General features: G+C 38.2%; 1 protein-coding gene across 1 annotated transcript in view; it reads left to right on the top strand.

The window, feature by feature from the left end:
• LOC135465987 (abnormal cell migration protein 13-like) overlaps nucleotides 1–22805 on the top strand; it is an 81521-nt gene extending 58716 nt beyond the window's left edge. Inside the window, exons 5-7 of the mRNA XM_064743369.1 lie at nucleotides 9430–9588; nucleotides 19998–20213; nucleotides 22531–22805. Coding sequence (XP_064599439.1) covers nucleotides 9430–9588; nucleotides 19998–20213; nucleotides 22531–22805 — 650 coding nt within the window. The remainder of the gene's footprint in view (nucleotides 1–9429; nucleotides 9589–19997; nucleotides 20214–22530) is intronic.
• The last annotated feature ends 487 nt before the right edge of the window (nucleotides 22806–23292 follow it).

Below are 23292 nucleotides of genomic sequence, written 5' to 3'. Positions count from 1 at the left end.
ATCTGTGGTTGAATTTGCTGAGGAATCCCATCAAACATACCATATTTTTTTTACCCTTTTATGTATACTTTCTCTGCCAGTTAGACATTCTCCCATTTTCTGTTTCTGTTAAAATTTAATAGCTTTTAATAGCTCTTATCTACGGGTGACTTTACCAAAGCTTGTGTGCTCTTTTTTCTTTCTCCTCCGTTTTGGTTTTCTTTTTAGCAGACTAGACAGTTTGATGTATGCCCAGATCTGTTACCTACCTACCTGGCTTGGCATCAGAGAGCTAGTAATCTATTATTGATTATATGATAAAAAAATCTGACACACAGTTGCTTTTTTGCTTGGCACATGAATATATAGCCAATCAGGTATTGCTAGATTTTTCTTCTGCTGACATTGCGTAAATCAGTTATTTTTATCTGGTCAGGAGTGAAATCAGTTGGCCTTTAGGTGATCTGGGTTACTAACAGTAATAAAACACATTTTAATATTTTGATTTAAATTAAATTGTGAAAAAGTGCAATTTATTACATTTATTATGTAATAATGCTATGATAGCGAATGTATAATATTTTTGTCACAAAGAAATTTGCGTTGTTGATCCTCATTTTATGGACTAAAGTTTTCAGTACAGAAATACAAATGTATTGTTACTATATATAACTTTTCTATTAATTTATTATTCACTTGCATGGGAAGGTCTGTCAACAGCCTGCAGATGGTCTTGGGTGTCCACAGGGTTCTGCCCAGTTTCCTCCCACCGTCGTATAAGTGAAATATTCTTGAGTACGGCGTAAAACACCAATCAAATAAATTAATAAATTCTATTCCCTTGCATTATGTACTGTGTGATGATGAGGAAACATTGCAGTTTTAAAATTTAATAAGCCTTGGCAACTTCCTGCAGATTCCTGTTTTCTTCACACCGTAATACTTGCCGTGGTACTATTACAGTGAAATGTAATAGTATGAGTATACTGTAAAGTGGCAATTTAATAAATAAATAAATAAATTAAGCTTTGGCCCTTTGTTGGCTCGTGGTCATGATGGTTTGATCGCTGTGACTGTCAGGCACACAGATAGCCAATCATCCATGGTGATTTGCATATCAAAGACCAAGGAAAGTCTTTTACCTCATAGCTCAACATTTTGCTCAGTTTTTTTTTCACAGGGTTAATTGCAGTTCTCTCCCATAGTACATGCATTGCCAAATGCAGTTTGTGATTTGCATATGAAAAACCTCTGTGGTAAAGTTGTGCTCTAACTTCCCACAATGTCTTTTGCCATCACAATCATTTACAACTCCTTAACATACGAATTCACTGCTCTGCAATCCTTATGCATACAATGAGGTAGAGCGTCCGCTTCGGGACCGGTAGATCAAGGATCAATCCTCGATCGAGTCACACCTAAGACTTTAAAAGAGGAAGTTGTAACTTCCTCGCTTGGCATTCAGCATGAAGGGGATAGTGCAACGACTGATTGACCCGTATCAGTATAATGGCTCGGGCGGGGCGGCTGACTTGCCTTCGGTAAGGCGTCTCAGTGAAACAGCACTAAATAAAAGAGTGGTGGAAATCCGTCCTGCAACAAGGAGGCACATTACACGGACATGCACCCTACTGATTCCTTTGTCGTTTTATGACTGAAAAATTGTTGAGTACGACGTTAAACCCCAAGCACGCACGCATACAATGAACAGTCATAGTTGTGACAGTATAATAGTTTTGGTCTTTCTTGTTGATTTAATGGCAAGATTTTAACACTGTATAATTAGAGGATAATATCTGTGTATGACAGTGTCAATCATTCTACCTCTGTGGTTCAGTTGGTTAGCGCGCTGGCGCAGTGTAATGACGCAGGAGCCTCTCATCAATGCGGTAGCTGTGAGTTCAAGTCCAGTTCATGCTGGCTTCTTCTCCAGCTGTAAGTGGGAAGGTTATTACTTATTGCGCAGTTTAAGATGTACCATGATAGATAAAAGTACAATAAAGCTTCTGTGCCTTCCTTCCTCTGCGGCCATGCGTGGGAAGGTCTGGCACAGCAGCCTGCAGATGGCAAGTGGGTTTCCCCTGGGTTCCTCCCAGCTTCCTCCCACCATAATGCTGGCCGCTGTCGTATAAGTGTGATTGTCTTGAGTACAGTGTAAAACACCAATTAAAAAAATAAATAAATCCTTTTGGGATATAAAAATGGCCTTACCTACGGTTTTCCTAACCAGTCAGTCAGAAATTACAATATGAAGTGATGTTAGTCGTGATAGGTGTCAAAACAACTTGTGAGGTAAGAGTCCCAATTGGGCATTCTATAAGCTCAAATCCCACATTCTCAATGGTGTCATTTCCAAAAATTGAAGGAAAAAAGTGCATACATTTGAGGAGTTGTTAAGAAAAAAAACAACATGCCTCAAAAATGATTTTTTTTTAATTTCATTCTTTGTTTTTGGTGTAAGTTGACCTAATTTTTTCACCTTTTCAACCAACTCTTCAACCAATGTGTTGAAACATTCTCAGAGAACTATGGGGTGCAGAGAAATAATCTGCACAGATTTCTGAAGCTGGCATCTTTATAGCGGCACAAACAAATCATTTTTTGTGTCATTCTCACTATAATTGTTTACATAAATTACACTAATAAAACCTTTGAAGCATATCCTTCGTTTTAGAGCTCTACTTTGTTTATCTTTCAAATAAATAAGGAAAATACAGTGATATGATAGATTTAGCTATGCAGTACCCCCTTTCATACTGTGCAAGATATACATGTAAGTTTGCATATCGATTACTGTTACATACTTCTCATACTGTTGGATTTGATATATCTGGTTGTGTTTTGTAGAGTGTTACATATACATGTATGTTTGGTTGGCCTACCTGTTATAGTTGGTTCTTCTGTGATACCATATATGTACATGTACGGCATCTCAAATTTCACTTTGCCATATTATATGTATGATTAATGGCTGGTTTAAACTAATCTGTCTCTCCTGAAAGCTGAAGATGATGCATCAAGTTCCTGTCTCACCAATGTTGTATATGCTGTCTTCGGTTTCACTGTCATGATCTATGTTATAATGCCTCGGGTGATTAATTTAAGCCGACGTAGGTAGCATTAAAGCATCTACCTGGTTGAAACATATTGGATTAGCCGTTCCCCACCAGCTCTTCCTTCAGCTCTAATCCTTAGGGAAAAGATAAGATGATAAGGCCCCGTGTAGGAGGCCGTGCTGAAACATTAGGGTTTCCTCCCTGGGTCTGGATCAGGCCGGCAAAAGGCCAGGGGGATTCCCCCAGTCAGAGTTTGGTATTAGCACTGATTTGGCTGAGGAAAAGCAGACGCAGTATGTCATGCCACATGACAGGCTTCATATAGTAATTTGATTGGTGGATGATGTATGAGTGTCTGTTGTGTAATGGCAGCCTGGTTGTCAAGACGACGTGTACAGGCCTGATGGCCTTGTCTGGTCTGTGTTACTGGTGGACAGTCACCTTGGAGATTTTGTTTTCTCAGTTCCATGTGGACACCAGCGGGATAAGTTACAAGGTTAAGATCATCCCATGTGGCTAAATTGCCTGTACTTAAAATTCAGGATGAGAAATGAAGGGGGAAAAAACTCAGTCTGGAAGCAGGAAACCATTGTGGACTGATTAGAATTTAACTTATTTTCAATCTAGACGCAGTAAATAACGTTCAAAGCAGACAAGGTAATGGATGACAAATTGTTCAAATTTCCTGAACCAATTTTAAAGCAGACAATTTTGACAAGCGTCTCGCATCCTCTTTGTTACACAATTGATTGAGTGGTTTTAAACACAGTTCTGGTCAGATTCCATTTTTCGTCCTTTCCACATTAAAATACAGCAGAAAGCGCTATTTTATACACTTGAGACTGACAGAAAATATTTCCTTTAAATTTGCTTGTAGAGATCCACATATGTTTTGTGTCATGCAATCATGTGCAGTTCAGTAAGTTGAGTCAGTAGGAAAGTGAAAGAAATCTCCTGGCTTAGTGGGAATTATGTATTTGTGTGTAATACTTAAAGTATTACTTGATCAGGGTATTCATTTATATAAGCACAAGTGACATTTTGCTAAAATAAATGTAATTCAACTTATCGTTGTTGTAACCAAAATCCTGGATAACTTTAACATACATTTATCTTTTTTTCATAAAATTTAGCAATTTGATTGCAGTTGAATAAAACTAATTTCGACTTTTTTTATGATTTAATGTTAATTTGTTTGTATTGCATTTCTTACCCTATAACATTTGAAAATGTTCAAATTGACCAATGACTAAGGAGCTCTGAATTCAAGACTGGTTCATGCTGTCTTCCTCTTCTGTTGTCCACGGGAAGTTCTGCTAGCAACTTGTGGAAGATCATGAGGTTTTTCCTGGGCTCTGCCTGGTTTTCTCCCACCATTATGCTTGCAGTCACTGTGAAATATTATTGTGGCTTAAATCACCAATGAATTAAATGAATCAATAAATCAATTTGTCCAGATCCATTCCTGTTTTATCCATTGTCGACGAAAAAAGGTTACTTTTGTCAAGAATGCAAGCAGGCACTTGAAAGTTGTCACTGGTGCTGGAGATAGAAATTAAGGGAGGTCATTGTTTGCCTTTAGTGCATGATGATAGTCGAGCCTTGGGGAATTTGGATGGATCGTAGAACCTGAGATGGAAGCTTCAATAAGACCATGGATCAATAGCAATTTGGTTGTTCACTTGATATATTTAGGGGAAAAACAGCAGCTGGATTCAAAAGATATAGGTTCAAATCTGGCCCTGGGCAGGGAATTTATAGAGACCCTCCACTGCTGTTCCGGAAGGGGGGGGGGGGGGAGGTCAGGGGCATTGATGATAATAAGTTGCTGGATGTTGGCTCATGTAGTCTGATGTTTCTTCAAGACCAACTTTCTTCCACCAGTGTTGCGGGCATGTCTATACATCACTTTGGGAAGGTTGTCGGCTATTTGCCAAAGGTGGGTGGTTTTATCCCGGACGCTCCAGTTTCCACCACCCTATAACATGACTGCCATCATAGAGGTGAAAAGTTCTTGAGTATGGTCTTTATTAACAGTGAAATGAATTTATGTGACACTGTGGGTGAGGGGAGCTGTATGGGCTGGGATATTCTACCTATAATATGGCAGGCTTAGTGCTGATAGGTGCATGGGGAGACAGGGGAAAATTAACAAGCTGTCCTGCTAAACTGGATGGAAGAAGGGACTGGTGGGGAGTGCAAGGGGAAGGGGGTTGAGGGGTAAAACTATTGTTGATATGTTATTGAACACATCAGTTTAACCTGATGTTAGTGAAGGGTGACCGTGAGGGTTTTACTAGAAACTGCAATGTGAAGGGTGACCGTGAGGGTTTTACTAGAAACTGCAATGTGAAGGGTGACCGTGAGGGTTTTACTAGAAACTGCAATGCGGCGTCCAACTCTTTTTGGTCACTGCTTGAAGGGTAGGTATAGAGTGGGTTGAGAATTGTTGTTGGTGAAAATTGTAAGGAAATGGTGGGTGAGGCTTTGGTGGTTGAAACTAATGATCACTATGAAGGCAAGATGTGTTACATAAGGTGTTTTGTGGGGGGGGGGGGGGGGAGAGATTTGTTTAGTTCATCCAGCCAGGAGTCTATACTGACACCTGATGCATTACACTGATGGGCTCGTTAGCCCTCTCACGGGGGTTATTAGCCCAGACACTAGCTCTGTCCACATCGATATCATCTCTGATTGAAAGAGTTGGATTCCTGCTCTGGGATGACCAGTATCTTGTAGAAAAGATTTTCTGGCTGGCTGAATGGTTTTGTCTTGTGTCTCTTTTCGCTGACGTCTCCTGTGCATGCCTGGCTGACATTCCACACTCGTAAATGATGTAAAAGAAATCACAGAGTGCATTCCTACAAATTACTGCCCTGCACTACACGCATGCTCGTAAAAAAAAAAAGGGAAAAAAACACCCCTTTTCGTGATGACGGCAGCTTGAGCGACTGTAACCGTTCTCAGTTCAATAGAATCTAGACAGAATCTTTTGTAAATTGTTACTCCTGAGAAGAACGCCTGAGAAGAAGGTGCTGTTGCAAGTCCTTATCTCACTGTATCAAGTGGCTTAAAGTGCACATCTCTGTTTTGCATGAAATCAAGTTTCTCTAACAGATTGCGTGCCAAAGAAAGCACATTGCGTGTAACAGTTTTGCTTTTTTGGACTCGTGTGTGTGGTACAGATCAACTGTAACATCGAAACTGGCGCTATAGCCACCAAAGGTTTTGTAAATGTGCAGGCAGTTTTGGGCGGGTATGTTTGTTGATGTATGTTTATGTATGTCTACGCAATGGGTAATGTTTTTCGCGTCCATGTTTACCTTGGACACAATATATATGCTGTACATATGTACACATAAAATGTTCCTATGTGTTTTGTAGACAAACAGAATATGATTTCATTTGTAATTTATGGACTGTAGGGTGCCCATAAAGTGAAAAAAAATGTGTGACAACATAAAACTCTATCCAGAATCACTCGAAATAACTTTTACATTTTTCTTTTACCAAGAAATTTTTTTCTTAGCAGAAAATTCCACAAAAGCAATTTCATTGTAAAGATGGATTTCTGATAGCGTGTTTTTCCAAATGTTTTTCACATTATTTTGAGCACGTGTAAGTCCATTAAATATGAACGGAAAATTCCAGCATATATTATCCTATTCTAAATGCTCAAAAGATAAATGAAAATAGCCTTAGGGACAGTTTTGGCTCGCTTGCCATAAATGTCACTGACTTCATCATATCATCTATGTTCAGTTTAAATGAACGTGAAGAATGAATGAATGATTGTGGCTTAACGCCACATCGACGTGAAGAAGACATGTATTTTATGACATTGTTTTCAAGAAACTCTGTAATATCACAAATAATTATAGTTTTTGAAAAATTCAACTTCAGTATAACTTGTAATTTTTAATATTTAGTAAATCATATTTTGTTTATTTTGGGGGTTGGGCCTTTACTTTGTGAAGTCATTATTATATTAGTGTGCCAACCTGTAATTGTAAGTTAAGTTTCATTTCTCACACAATTGCTGTACATGGGAAGGTGTGCCAGCAATCTGTGGATGGTTGTGGGTTTCCCCCGGGCTCTGCGCGGTTTCCTCCCACCATAATGCTTGCCATTGTCGTATAAGTGAAATATTCTTGAGTATGGCGTAAAACACCAATTAAATAAATCAGTCAATAAATTCCTCACAATTAAACAAGCACAGTTCCTATAACCATGGTTATGGGTTCAATCCTGGCATGAGTCAGGTAAATTAGAGATTCCTCCACTCTACTTTCACAGGGGACTTGGTAAGTGGTCAAGTGGTCAACGGCGCTACTGCAGTTTTGCAGTAGTGTAAGATCCCTTGTGTCCTGCCAATATGAAGTTGAAGTCTGTTCATCACATATGGGAAAAGCCATGCAGTTGCAAAAAGTCATACATGTATATTCATGTATGAAACAACCTTGGCTATGGCCTGAAATTACAATGAGTTTTGTAAATTTGGTTTTGAAAACTGATATATTTATATAAAAAATTTAGGAGCCTCAGTGGCTCATTTGTTTAGCGCTCTAGGGCAGCGTAATGACCCAGGAACCCCTCACCGATGTGGTCTCTGTGAGTTAAATCCAGCTTATGCTGACTTCCTCTCCGGCTGTGCATGGGAAGGCCTTCCAGCAACGTGTGGATAGTCGTGGGTTTCACCAGGGCTTTGCCTGGTTTCCTCCCACCATAATGCTGGCCACCGTCATATAAGTGAAATATTCTTGGGTATGGCGTAAAACACCAATCAAATAAATAAATATGAAAATTTTATAAAAAAAAAAGGCCATTGCATGAGGAAAGTAAAACATGCCAGTGGTAAATTCCTTATTCCAGACAGTCTCGAAATATACTTACATTGTCAGATGATCAACCCTGTATACATGCAAATCTGTAGATGCTGGATGAATACAACAAGCCCGGGATAATTCATTATCTGTTGCATTTCTCAGTATAGCCTCAATCATGCAACACTAAGCTGACAATCTTAAATTATCCAATTTCCTTAGCCTTGTGGAAAGAGACAGTGGCTGTATTGGGTTAGGAGTATAGGAGTATATAGGGAGTGTATGGCCACAGTGCTGTCAGGCAGCTGGTCGCCTAATTGATGGGGCAATCGCAGCAGGCAGTTCTGAAACCAGAGCCCTGTTCCTTTCCTTACTAATTGACATCTGATTGTATCAAGCGCTGAACAAACCTGCCAAGGTGAAGAAAAAAAATATGAAAAAGAGAAGAGACAGTTGAATGTTTTTTGTCTGGCGAATTGTTGATCGGCTTCCACACATGTTGCAGACTTTTGTCGTATCATGGCTGGTACTAGAGCCCAGCCTGTCTTCATCTGCTTTCTGATTATAAGAGACTTTATTTGCTATACATACATGAAATATCTAAGCTCCATCTTTGTACACTGATCAAGATACAGTATGTATATCCATTCGATCAGGCCAGTTCTCGCTAGCCATGTGCTCTAAGGCATCCACTTGAAGCATGGTCACATTTGTTCAAATACAGCTCCGCAGACTCTGTAGAAGACTTAAAAACTGTGTGAACATACCCAGGAGTCTCTCACCAACATGGTTGTTGTGAGGTCAAGTCAAGCTAATGCTGGCTTCTTCTGTGGTTGTAGGTCTGACAGCAACCTGCGGATGGTCATGGGTTTCCAGCGGGGCTCTCTTCGGTTTCCTCCCACTGTAATGCTAGCTGCCGTCATATAAGTGAAAGGTTCTTGAGAAATAAATTTTATATATGCGTAGGCATGTTTCAGAAATGTTATTGCCACTTGGTTTGGAGCAGGTTGAGATTTGTTTGAAGATGTGGAAATTATGTTCTGAAAGTCCTTCTTCTTCTTGTAATGAAAGGATAATACATGTAGAACAAGGTCATTCGTGTGAAATATTTCAGATTTTTTTTTTATTCTGAAGCATTTACATCAAATTACACTGCTTAACCACAAAGTTAGAAGGGCCTCCGTGGCCTAGTGGGTAACAGGGGAGAACAGGGTCCAGGAACCATTCACAGATGCGATCACTCTTTGTTCAAGTCCAAGCCAGGCTGGTTTCCACTCAGGTCATACTTGAGAAAGGCTGGCAGCAACCAGCGGTTGGTCAAGGGTTTCCTCCAGACTTTGCCCGGTTTCCTTGCATCATAATGCTGGTCACCGTTGTATCAGTGAAATTTTCAAGTTCAGCATAAAACTCCAATGAAATAAGTAAATATTTACAAGTTAGGTTATTGAGACAGAGACCTCTGTTAATTACAAATTGTATATTGTATGAACTTCTTTAAGACATTTCATGCTGTCATTTTCAAGCAGCCATTCTTTATCCAGATGTTCTGTTTCTTGTGTTTTTTTTTTCAGATTTTAAAAAATTCAACTCTTGTGGGGCGAATTTTCAATGTGATAATGGTCTGTGTATAGAGAAGGACCTGGTGTGTGATCGGGTGGATCATTGTGGAGATTTGTCAGACGAGTCCATCGATGGGAAAGCTGCCTGTGAAAGAGTTCCTTTAGAAGAAGGTAAGGAGAACACTGATTGGAAGCACATCACAGGGGACAAGATGATAAATGACGTAAAATTTTGTCCCAAAAAGTGCATTTTTAGTCCGAAATAAATATTACAAAATATGCTGAAGTTTTTGAAGTTCCTTCTAGTATTATTTTTCATTCCAACCAAACATGAAAGCACCTCTCTAAGACTAATAGAACTCTGAAAGAATCGAGGTAAAACGTGTGAAGCTTAGCCATTGGCAAAAATCTTAGGTTATTTATCATATCTGTCTGCAAAAATGTTAAACGTGTGTGTGTGGGTTTTTTTTTTTTGTCTTTATACTGTTTTTGTACATGATTGAAAACTGATACCATGGTTAGATTGTATTTATAGGTGTGTAGAAATCAGATTATTATCTAACTCACTTGTACTTTTTGATATTTTTGCAAAATATTTTGCTGTCTTTATATATGCTGACATTAGGCTAAATTATTTGTATTGAGTATGAACACAGAAAATGTTTTGATAATTCACATACAGGACTATTTCTTTTCCATCGCTTAAATGGCTCATCTGCTCGTTTTTGTGTGAGAAAGTTTGACAAAATACAGTGTTCAGAGCACATACAAAATGCCAAGCATGGGAGCTCTGAACATCCTTAAACGTACATTAGTTCTGTAGATAACATGTGCATTGTGAAAATAATATGAAAAAAAATATGCAAAAAGTAGACACACAGTGTCTTGTACCATGCATGTCTGCTGGCATATCCTTGTCATTTGCCAAGCCTGGAAATAGTGTTGAAGTTGGTGCAGGACATAGTATCAAATGTTACAGTGTTATTTTCATGGCAGTTTTGTCCTGAACCAAAACAGTTGGCTCCAGTCAAAGTACTATTTCCAGCATAACATTGTCCTTTGTCTTTGTCCTACTGCTTATTTCCAGGCTTGTTTTGCCAATCTTTGACTCAACCTCAGTGTATTTTTTCATCCTTACCGAAGGTTAGAAACAGATCTACAAAAGTATGGGCTTGCCTTACTTCATAGGTTTATCTGCTGCTGGGTTTTTTTTTTTGTATGGTCCGCCCATTGACACATGTGCTTTGTTAAGCTAGAGCCAGACCCTTGTCACTGGGCTCAGTACAAACAATTGAACAGCTCATATATGTTATCATTACCTACTTCTCCAGCGCATTGCAGCATTTGCAGTCCTTGTTTTTTTTTTTCCTCTGTACTTTTTTTTTCCTTTGGAGCGATCAGACAAGACTAGATATCGGAGGCACTTGTACAGGAAAACTGTGATAGCACCAGACCAGACACCCTGTAGTGTTGCGTAACTAGAGCCAGATGCCCAGCACGAGTCTTAAACCCTTGGAGCTTGCTAATTGGTCTACTTAGGCCTGAGTGACAGATCTAAGTCTGCCCAGACCACCTTCAAATTGTGTATATTTCAGCAGACAGCTGGCCTGTCAGTTGCGGCATTTATTGTGTGTTACTATCATAACCAGAGGTCCAGAAACGTACATGGTTTTTACGTTTTGTTTTGACAGACGTGAACACTCCAGTGAAATCAACACAAAATATATACCTCCATAGTTGTAAATGTATATCAGAATGTATTTTGACAGCTGGAAAACATATGGCTGTCTACATTTATTTAAACTTGGGAATATTAATCCACAATAATGCATCATTATTTGAACTAGTTTTATTTATACAAAGACTTTTCCAGTGGAACGTTTTAAGTTTGAGTCACCACTTTTTATATAGATTATGAACCAGTTTTACATATTTGAAATGTAGCTGTTCATATTGTCATACATTGGATATCATAGGCCCTTTATCTGCATTTGTGGTTCATGATTTATTGGCTGGTAAATTTTTGTCACTGTTACAATTCAAGAATTGAAAGTAAGAGTGTTAAGTAAGATTTGCTCTAAGAGTGAATATTTCAACAGCCTGCATGTACCGGTTTACCTAATTCTTCAACCATTTCACTTGTGAAAGAGAAACTTTCAATGCCATTTAAGCCCGTTTGTAATTTGATTTTGAAGACAAAGCTACATTGGTTTGGATTGGCAAGTTTCAGGGCTTCACAAAAAGTATGATATTAACATTCTACAAAGAAGTATGCCTTAAGAATATGCTTGAGTAAACGAGTTGTTAACAGGTGAAAAGGTGAAGAATTATAGTATGTTTAGTTAGAACTGAACGTGTATTTTCAGATAGAGAGTTTTGAATAAATTGAGCTGCCATAATTACGTCTCCCACAATTAATATACATGGACGTGGAGGTCTCAAGTATCATGTATGATTTTGTTTAGAATTTTTCAGCTTTTTTTTTTTTTTTTGATGTGTGGATTTTGACACATGTGAAGTGAATGCATGCAAATTTTTGAAGCTGTCAGTTGTTTTGTCTATCTGGAGATGCTTTCTTTTATACATATGCTTTCTTTTTTACATATGCTTTCTTTACAAGTATTCTTCATCAGTTGACTGTACATATATATTTAGAATATGTGTACATCAAAAGGTCTGTACATTTTGGGTCTATAAGGTTAAAAGCTGGAGGGTTTTGACAGATAAAGTATAGCTATAATTGGCGTGAATTAATTAACAGTTAGTGTGTGGACAGTGTTTGATTGACAGGCGTAAGTAGATATCAATATTATTTGGATAGTGAGGATGGGAAAGCTGGGGGAAAGCTGGGGGGACAGGATTGACCTTGGTACCCCCTCTCAAACTAGGCGGGGCTGGCAATAATATCACTTGAGGAACTGTTGAATCGCTCCTGTCGAAAATGACATCTTTTATTGTTTATGCCGGCATGAAATGATCATCAGCTGTGTCCACATTTCGGCTTTTGTCGGCTATGATTTCTGCCTCGTCTGATTTGAAAAGGGCGTTGGGAGAGAGACTCTTATCCCATGATTACAGTCGGTGTTTTTTCTCAACGAACACGTCTCCGAGAAGAAGTATGATTTTCAGGCGCAATGCTTGGGGAAACAGCGTTTGAGTATGTACTTTCTTTTTTAAAGATGGGTGGTTTTCTGGCTGGACTGTAGGACCCCACGCGGTGCTGGAGTAGCGCTGTTTTGTCTGATTGCTCGGTGGACAATGGTGTCAAACTGTGGCACTTAGAAAAAACTGCACCAGTCCACCCAGCACTTAAACACTCAAGAGTGCTAGTCTTTTATCAGTGCAGATTGAGTTCAGTGATAAATAAAGATAAGTAGATAATTCAGCCAGATATTGTATACTTATATTGCAGTTCTCACATTTACAGAGAAGCCTGGACTAATTTGCCTGTCATCTCAACCATTAGCCAAATATGTGTACACTGATTCAGGAGTCTCGCGTCTTTTCAACGGCTTCTGTTATGACCCATTAACTTCAGCGTATGCCTCTATTCACCCCACCCTAAGTCTCCCTAATGTGGGCGCTGCCTCTGTGTGACGAAGTGAGGTTTGTTAGTTGACTTGGGTGGCATTTTGTCACGTTAGTTATTGCAGCAATTCCACATTGCAGATTTCATAATTGCTTATCAGCGAACATGCACTATAACACCATGCACTAACATGCCTATTTTTTTTTTGGACTAAAAAAGTTAAATACACTACATTTTGTAAGTGATCATTTATATTAATTGTATTAAGCAAATCAGTTTGCCACTACTCTTCCTTAGAACTGGGAAATTGTAGATTGATCTGCCCTTATTACTTCTGGGGCATCAATACCTATAAGTATTTGATGACGCTCATGTGTAGATGATGTTTGATGACTGTTGTTGTATAGGTGAAAATTTGTCGGGTATGACCATGCATAAAACAGCAATCAAATCAAATTTTGAAATGGAAAATGCTCCATAAAGAAGCCCAGCTCATAGAAAACAAACATTTGACTGCATGGAAAAAAATTAAGGTCTAATTTCAGTGGTATGTACATGTAATTTCTGCAGACATTCATCGCATTTTTCTGTTCATTCAATCCTTTTCAGTATTGTTAACTTCATCTGCCTCTATGATAATATTATCTGAAAGAAATCTGAGCTGAAAATAAAAAAAAATTCTAAAAAAAGGAAGTAAAGTAAAATTGTAAATCCATGTTTCCATTTTGTCTGATCTTGATATTTTTATGATTTTCCTGCATTTTGAAACTTTTCAGTTACGTAAGTATAACTTTCTAATTACGTAAATACACAGTTTTAGGAAAGTCCACATTTTCTATGAAGTATGGGATTTTTTGAGTTTTATTGTCATTTTTATACCCTCTTACAACATTGGAATAAAGATTCATCCTGCCCGTGAGACGAGATATTTTAATTGATGTGGCCTTGTCTACAGCCCAGATTCCTTCAATTATCTGCAGTGATATCATATCTGATATAATCCTGAGTGTAGCGTGGATCCTAAAGACAGAACTTCCATCCCATATTCAGGGTACAAATTCATAACCTGGCTATGTACAGAGAGACAGAGAGTGTCTTGGGTCGAGTCACACCTAAGACTTTATAAGAGGAAGTTGTAACTTCCTCGCTTGGCGTTCAACATGAAGGGGATAGTGCAATGACTGCCTGGCCCGTATCAGTATAATGGCTCGGGCGGAGCAGCTTACTTGCCTTCAGTAAGTTGTCTCAATGAGCAGCACTAGATGAAAGAACTAGATGAAATCCGTCCTGCAACGAGGAGGCACATTACATGCACTCTAAATATTCCTTCATCGTCATATGACTGAAAAATTGTTAACTACGACGTTAAACCCCAAGCACTCACTCACTCACTCAGGTATAGAGTGGACACTGAATTAACGTCCCTGTTTCGGCCCCTGGGACTGGGGCACTATCTATTGACCACTTGTTAATGTAGGAATCTTGTTAGACATAATGTCCAGTAAAGGCTCTTTGGTATAATTACCATGGCAACTGGCTATAGGTATATTTCAGCCTGGGGGTGTAGAGGTAACGTCTTAGTGGCCTGATTAGCGGGTGGTAATTAATACTGAAACGGAAAGTAACTCGACAAAGGCACAGCACATCATGAGTCCTGAGCTAAATAGTGCAGAGGATCCTCTTTGTATTTGTCAGGAAGTGCCCATGGCGTTTTGCTGAATGAATAAGTTTCTAATGTAGTCTAATGAAGTAAACGTAAGCATCTTGTCTTGTATAAACAGCTGAGAGAATCTCAATTCAGCTTAATTAGTAAAGAAACTGTGGAAATCTGTAGTCAGAAAAATATAACATATCTCACTTTTTGCACTTATATATTTATTACATATATATTTTTTGGTTATTTGTGTCGGATTCATGAACATTGTAAAATTTCATCGTCTGAGATTATATTTGTGTGAATATATGAATGGAATAATATGTGATATCCTCAGAGCTCTGCGTGATTTCCTCCCACCATAATGATGGCCGCTGTCGTATAAGTGAAATATTTTTGAGTACAGTGTAAAACACTGATCCTGCCAGCAACCTGCGGATGGTTGTGGGTTTCCCCCGGGCTCTGCCCAGTTTCCTCCCACCATAATGCTGGCCACTGTCGTATAAGTGAAATATTCTTGAGTGCGGTGTAAAACACCAATCAAATAAATACATAAATAAAACACTAATCAAATAAATAAATAGATAAATTAACATCTAATAAGAATGTAATAGAGGCTTTTCTGTTTTTACTTGTCAATGTCTTTATTATTCGTTGTGTTGTACCGCTGCAAAAACTGAACAAGCATATACATGGAGGTATGTTGCATTGATAAATATTTACATCAGAACTATAGAATGTTTTACTTACCAGTAAAGTTATGCCTTCAGAATGGATCAACCTTCATTTACCTGTAATTTGATAGATTTAACTACCAGGACAGGTAAACACTCTGACAAATTCTGTCAACCTGAAACTCGTTATCACTACAGGTGTAATTTATACCTGGCTATGTAATCTGAAACCTAAGAAAAGAAGAGATGCCATTACAGGTTATGGAGCGACATGCTGGGGCATACTCTCACGGCCGCTGCGCAAGCAGTTCTGAGTCATCAAACCTACAAGTAGCATCTTTCTTCATTAATTTGAACTTATCTCTCGAACAGTAGACTATTCCATTGCTTGCGCCCCTCTCCCCCGACACCCCCAGTATGTTGATAGCATTCTGTGTGTATGTAATTAATACTTGGTGAAGAGAGGAAATCTGTTGGAATTAGAGCTAATTTATAGGTTGTATGTTTATTTATTTATTTACTTGATTGGTGTTTTATGCCATACTCAAGAATATTTCACTTATGCTACGGCGGCCAGCATTATGGTGGGAGGAAACCGGGCAGAGCCCAGGGGAAACCCACAACCATCCGCAGGTTGCTGCCAGAACTTCCCATGTACGGCCGAAGAGGAAGTCCAGCATGAGCTGGACTTGAACTCACAGCGACCGCGTTGGTGAGAGGATCCTTGGTCATTACGCCGCGCTAGTGTACTAACCAACTGAGCTACGGAGGCCCCCTAGGTTGTATGTTTTACAGGTACATGTACATGCAGTGTAGATTGTGATGAATTTGATTTCTGTTTTATTTCTGAATCTTTTTTTTGGCCATTGAATTTTGCAATTTATGGATAATGCTTGGGATTTTAAGCATAGTCCTCACCTAATGCACAGATGTGCTTGATTATAAAAACTTGCACTTTGTGTTGTTTTGTTTTTCTTTAAAACATTTGCAGTTTGTCCATTTCTCCATCTGTTTGCATCTATGGTGTCCAGGTGTATTTTTGTCCATTTTTCCATCTGTCTGAATCTATTGTGTCCAGGTGTATTTTGTCCATTTCTCCATCTGTCTGCATCTATTGTGTCCAAATGTATTTAGGCCACACCAATTGTATTTTGCATTTTACGGGACTCTAAAATAATCCAAAAAAGTAATAATTGAAAATCCACATTTTTATTTTGTCTGATTTCCATGTTTTTAAGATTTTTCTCTTTTCCTATGCTCTCTTAGATTGTAAATGATGTCTTCATGATGACAGATAGCCAGGATTTTCCACATTTTTCACAGATTTGATGATTTTCAAGTTTTTATGTATTCTGCTTATAAAACAACAATTAAAATTGGCGTGGCCTTTGTTACTTAAAGCATTCAGTACCTACATCCAGGGGTAGTTCTCTACTTCGGCTTTTTGTTCTTGCGTTGACATAACTCAGATGAATGGCCAAAGTATGTGCTGTTGGAAAAATGACCTTGTCTAGATGCATTAGTATCTGTATCATGTCAAACCTGGCATAGCTATTAATTACAGGCAGAGAAAATCGTACCGTGTGGTGAAATTAACGACGCAGCATTGCATCATTAAGCCGTAATACCAACATCAAAGGGCGACATGGCCAGGTAACAGTGTATTACCGCTGGAGCAGAAAACTATGGGAATGGCACACCTGATTAAGCCTTCTCTTTGATGTATCTCTGATTGTGGCAATAGTGATTTGTTGCACATGTTGTTTCTTTTTTTTTATTTCTTTTTACCAGTGTAATTGATATGCTAAAAAGTCTATATATTTAGAAATCTTTTGGTTCTGCTAAGAGGTTTTTGTGATGAGACAGTTATCTTGATATGAAACCTAATAAAATGGTAATTAAGGCAGTAAAATATTGCAACATGACTTTTGGTCATCAGGGGTCCCACTGATGCCCAGAATCCTGGAAAGCACTTGACACTTGAAGAAAGGTTTTCAAGGTGTTGAAATATCTTGGGAAAATGTTTACTGTGGAATATGTTTCCTTGAAATTAATTGATTTTTCACAGTTCAATGTCATGTTCCGTAGAGGATTTAAATGAAATGATAAAATATGTTACTGATATGGTATCCATTTATATAGACATTAAAGACTGTGTTTTAGGTGAACAGTTTCTTGAAAGTTGCAGGTTAATTGTTTGTGTTTTTAGTTTTACTGCACCAAGTTCTATTTGGGTTTGGAAGGGTGTTGCTGTGAAAATGTTGGTTTTGTAAATGAAGAATGATTTATATCAGAGGTAAAATACAGAACATAAGACTAAAAAAAAATCATAATTCATTTATTTATTTATTTTATGTGATTGGTGTTTTACACCATACCCAAGAATATTTCACTTATACAACAGCTGGGCGCTGGGCAAGCATTATGGTTGGAGGAAACCAGGGAAACCCCCGACCATCTGCAGGTTGCTGACAGACCTTCCCACTTCGGCCAGAAAGGAAGCCAGCATGAGCTGGACTTGAACTCATAGCGACCACATTGGTGAGAGGCTCCTGGGTCATTACCCCTCTGATATTATTTCTTCCACACAGTTGTATATGTATAGGTTGGGTGAGAAACTACATACAGACTCTTTTAGTTACATGGTGACTCAGTGATAGGATACGCAAATATATGGTGTCAATAATCCTCATATTAAATATGAAAGTTATTAACACGATATATTTGCGTATCCTATCACGGAGTCACAATGTAATGAATTTATCGTGCAAAGACCTATTAATTCAGTGCAAAAGACGTGTAGGTGAATGTATAGGTGAATGGCTGCAGTGATGTGACCATTTTTGGACCCCAACAAAGGAAGGTAACCTACTCAGCAGGCACATTTGAGGTAACCTGCAGGATTCGTGAATATATCTGTACCCCATGTGACCGTTGTTGTCCAATGAAAAGGGGAGTATTTTGTCTGATGCGGGATAAATAAAAATGTGAAGAGCATATATACCGTGCATAACTGTGGTGATAATAATTATCAAGATCTTCAAAAATAGGTGTGCTAATATTTGTTATAAATGCAAGGAAAATGAAACTAAAAGTTTTTCATCGTCATTTTAATTTTTGTTTAATTGGATAGCGTTTGTTAAGTGAGCTGACATACTGGTATTATGTTTGTACATTCATGTGTGTGTGCCTCCGGTATATGTTAGACCTCTACTTCACACTAATATTGTAGTCTGACTGCATTGACCAATGTAACCTGTACTATTATAAATGTGATGAGGCTTTGAGGTTGACTTGTGTAAGATAGCAGCATCACCTCTGAGGCAAAACTGGTGCCCAAGGGACTATAGCAGTTCTAATCAATCAGTGAATATGGTCTGGGTACAGAGGGAGAGGAAGACTATCCCCACCTTCCTCCTGTTATATATCACTGGCCCATCCTTCCAGTAGGTCTGATTACCAGCCCAAGTGAGATGAGGGCGGTGGAGGAGGGGGGAGGGGGGAGATGAGAGGGGAGAGGTGTCAGTGGGCAGGGGGAGTGGATCGAGATGGTAGTACACCATCAAACCACTATTAATGTTTTTATAACCCAGGACCTGATACTTAATCCTCTTGCCAGCTGATATTGCCTAGCCTTGCCAGTTTGCACAACATTTTTTGACAGGGCGTATTGCAGATATCAAAGGAAGTGCATTGAGCCAGCACCATGTTTTAGCGATTTCCCTTGCGGCATTTGTTTTATTTCTTCTCACCGTCTTTGTCGTTGTGCACCCCGAGAGGCCTGTATGATAAGTATTGGGAGTCACTGGTTCTCAAAAGATACCTTAACCTGGGTTACAGCGTCTGTGCTCCCTTCTCCTTCACGTCTTCCATTCACGCTACATCTACTCTAATTCCAGCGATGAAAGAGAAGGGACATTTGCAGGTTTATTGGCACAAAACTGCATCATTTGGTTTTATGTTCATGAAAGAGTAGGACACCAAATTCAGTAATTTAGATTCCAATAGACCAAGGAATTGTTTTTATGCCAGTGGCTGGGGGGACTAGCTGGTTTTATGATGTTGTAATAACAGAGTCCACCTTATTTTATTATTAGTATTGCACAAGAAGACATGATAGTACATGTATGGGCATATACATACTGTGTGATGATGGGGTGTAAGGTTTAATAAGAAAACTTCACTGTATGGGTATCATAGAACTCCCATAGCCATATGTATACTCCCGTACTTGCAGAATTTTATATGAAAGATTACTCCCAATGTGTCTGTAAAAGTGAAATATTTTTTTATTTATTTATTTATTTAGTGGTAGTGTAGGGTCTAACTGAAGAATTTTTCAAATCTTAGAGGGTAATTTACGACCTGGTGAACCTTTGGCATGTTGTACTGATGAATGTACTGGTTCTGTACCAATATGCGAACAATGTTAGTCCAAGACCAGTGATCTTCAACCAGTGTTATACCTTGTGCTTCTACCAACATGTACACAGAATGACTACTACGCACAGGTCTTCCTTTTTTCATGAAATAAATTCTTTTTTTTCTTACAGGATATTTTGGGAAGCAGATTTCCAGATTCCTATAAAAAACAGGAGTCTTAAAGATATAAATGTTTTAGGTTTTCATTTGATGTGATATTTTTTCCATTACAGCATCAATTGGTCATGATATTTAAAAGGGATCATTACTAAAGCTGCACCATTGTTTTTATGTTTTACAGATGGTCAACAAGGCATAATAAACAAATTTTTATCTCTGGGCGTGACAGCATCAGTGGCCATTACAGTGGGGAGTGTCGTTGTGGTGATTGTTGTCGTTGTTGCAGTTGTATGCTGCTGTCGGCGCTCATCGTGTCGTAAAGCCCGCGACACTCACACCGGGGTGACGACAACGCCAACTACCGTCGTCTCCAACGGAAACAGTGTACCTTACCAACGTAAGAAAAATGTAAAAATCAAGTCCTTTTAAATTCTTGGCAGTTGTCGTGGACTGTCTGTGACCCTTATGGCTGTGTATGCTGTGGTAGTGTTGTCTGGAGCTGGTAATGTCTTCACCCATATTTTTTGCCTTGTTATGAAGCTTTTAACTGCACTTTGCTGAAGAGTTCATCCAAAATTAGCTATATGTAGCATGGGAGCAAGGCTGCACTGCTTTCATTTGTGAAATATTTCAGAACACAGGGATGAGAATTTTAAGGGAAACTGGAGTTTTCAAAGTACATGTATTTAACATTCAACCAAAATGTCCAAAACAAATCGTATTACATGTGCTAACGGCGGTTAGTTGGTGGAACAAATTTCGTCTGATTTTCAAGGAAAAGATTCTCTTCCCTGAGTATATATAAATAAGTCCTTTGCTGCATTATAAAATATCTCTGCCTTGAGGAAAATGTCAAAAGTTGAGAAAAAAACTGTGTTTTTGTACGTTTATCAATATTTTATTCCCCTGCTTTATTAAGTTCATGTCAGGATCTGTGCTAAAGTCTCCACCTCTATTGTGCACCCCCTTTATAAAGTGCTTATTGATGAAAGTATAAATGTTTTATGAGAGTTTATAATGCCAAATGTTAAGAGATCGATCGGCAGCGTGGTAAAACCCACATTTAGACTGCTGTTCTTAGCAAGATGAAAACCATTTTTGTCAGAGAAGATTGAAATTGTGGTCTGAAGTTGTGAATTTATCAGGAGAAATCGTTATTTTTTGGTACACTTGTGGAGAAGGAGAGGAATGTAGGCAACCTTTTTTATAAATCTTGAGCAGCTGTGGGACATTTCAGACAATTCATATACTCCTACCCCATGGAGGGCATTTAACACAAAAATTAAACAGCTGATTCAATACACTAAGCTGAGAAATTAATTAACTGTGTGATGTGAAAACTATATAGACTTTCAGGGGTTTAGTAATACATATACATTGTGTCATGAATAAGAAGGAAAGGTACTGTTTTCAGTGGATAAATTTATGTAAGGAAATGTTCTGTTTTCAGTGGATGAATTTATGTAAGGAAAGGTTTTGTTTTCAGTGGATAAATTTAAATTAGGAAAAGTTCTGTTTTCAGTGGATAAATTTATGTAAGGAAAGGTTCTGTTTTCAGTGGATAAATTTAAGTAAAGAAAAGTTCTGTTTTCGGAGGATAAACTTATGTAAGGAAAGGTTCTGTTTTCAGTGGATAAACTTATGTAAGGAAAGTTTCTGTTTTCAGTGGATAAAATTATGTAAGGAAAGGTTCTGTTTTCAGTGGATAAATTTAAGTAAGGAAAAGTTCTGTTTTCGGAGGATAAACTTATGTAAGGAAAGGTTCTGTTTTCAGTGGATAAATATATGTAAGGAAAGGTTCTGTTTTCAGTGGATAAATTTAAGTAAGGAAACGTTCTGTTTTCGGAGGATAAACTTATGTAAGGAAAGGTTCTGTTTTCAGTGGATAAATTAATGTAAGGAAAGGTTCTGTTTTCAGTGGATAAACTTATGTAAGGATTCTGTTTTCAGTCTATGAATTTATGTAAGGAAAGATTCTGTTTTCAGTGGATAAACTTATGTAAGGAAAGGTTCTGTTTTCAGTGGATAAATTTAAGTAGGGAAAGGTTCTGTTTTCAGTGGATAAATTTATGCAACCTACACAGTGTTTCAGAGTATATATGTAGTCACAAAATACAGCTTTAGAACGACATGGGGGTAGAAATGGAATGTTTTCACAAATATACATGTATCTGCAATAATCAGACTGAATGTGATGGTAATTGGAATTTAAGTGTCCAGCTCATATACGGTATGGTCAAGTGGGGCTCGGTATAAACTTTAAGTAACTTTTAAGTTTATATTTTTGGTATCTTCATTATGTGCTCAACCCTAAATGGAAGATATGTGATATAACATCTTGTATAAGTTTGACATGTCTTATTGTTGCATGACATAGGCTTACACGAGGGAGTATCATAAAACAAAATGTTTCTTTTTTTTTGACATCATAGCATCTGGGCCTGACATACCAAAAATGTGGAAACCAGGTGATATCTACATGTAACTGTGTGAAGTAACACTTTTTGGGATTGAAGTAAATTCTGATATATAGCCTTGTAAGAAATAAATGTGTAAATGTATTTCGTTGAGACAGCATTGTTGTAGATATGTGCATGTAAAAGCACCAGTGGTGAGTAGTCACCGTTTTGATAACACTGGAGCAATTTTGAAAGGAATATTTTCACAAGATGCTGTTGTTTTTCATTCCTGGTCTTCGCCTTTTTATCTTACAGCTCCACCCAGTGGTGTGGCGGGATTTCCCCCATCCTTCAGTCACCATGGCTACTATCCCATGCAGCCGGTGTTTCCAGCCAATCAGGGGCCAGTGTATCTGCCGTTTTCGCAGCGCGAGTCGTATTCCCACCCAAGCGCATATTCATCTCAACCGCCCTCCTATCACAGATCGTATACCCCCACGAGTAGCAAGTCGGGGAAGTCCAATCGCTCCAACACGAGCGTGACGTATAGTCAGAGCACAGACAAAGTCATACTTCCTGTCAATCTCTAGCATTAGGCCATTCACTCTTACTGTTATTATTTGTATATATTTATACAAAAAAAATTATATCTGTATTCAAAATCTGTTTATATATCCCATATACATATATATATATATATATCTATATATAAAGTGTGTGTGCATAAATTATTAGCCGACCAGTAGAGGGGAGTGTAAAGTGAGCCATTTAAATTGTGTTATGAATGAATGATGATGGCTGAACATATATGTAGTATTTTAAAATTTTTACTGCATTTTTTTTTTTTTGCGTTTCAGCATAAAAGATGTGAATGGTTGTCGCGACATGCTTGACAGCTGCTGTTTACTTGTATAAGCTTGAACTAACACAAGAAGGTGTTGAATGGCTTCTTCATGTAGATTTTCAAAATGCTAATCACTGTAAGTGACCTAAAATTTCATTTATGACTATGTCACTCACTTTTCCTGATTGTGGGATTTCTGTTGATCTTAGGATAGTGTTTTCAGTGTTGTCTGG

Source organism: Liolophura sinensis, chromosome 5 (genome assembly GCF_032854445.1).
Source record: "Liolophura sinensis isolate JHLJ2023 chromosome 5, CUHK_Ljap_v2, whole genome shotgun sequence".
In the NCBI taxonomy this organism is placed as follows: domain Eukaryota; kingdom Metazoa; phylum Mollusca; class Polyplacophora; order Chitonida; family Chitonidae; genus Liolophura; species Liolophura sinensis.
The sequence above is the reverse complement of the archived record's forward strand: the minus strand, read 5'-3'. Positions and strand labels throughout refer to the sequence as shown.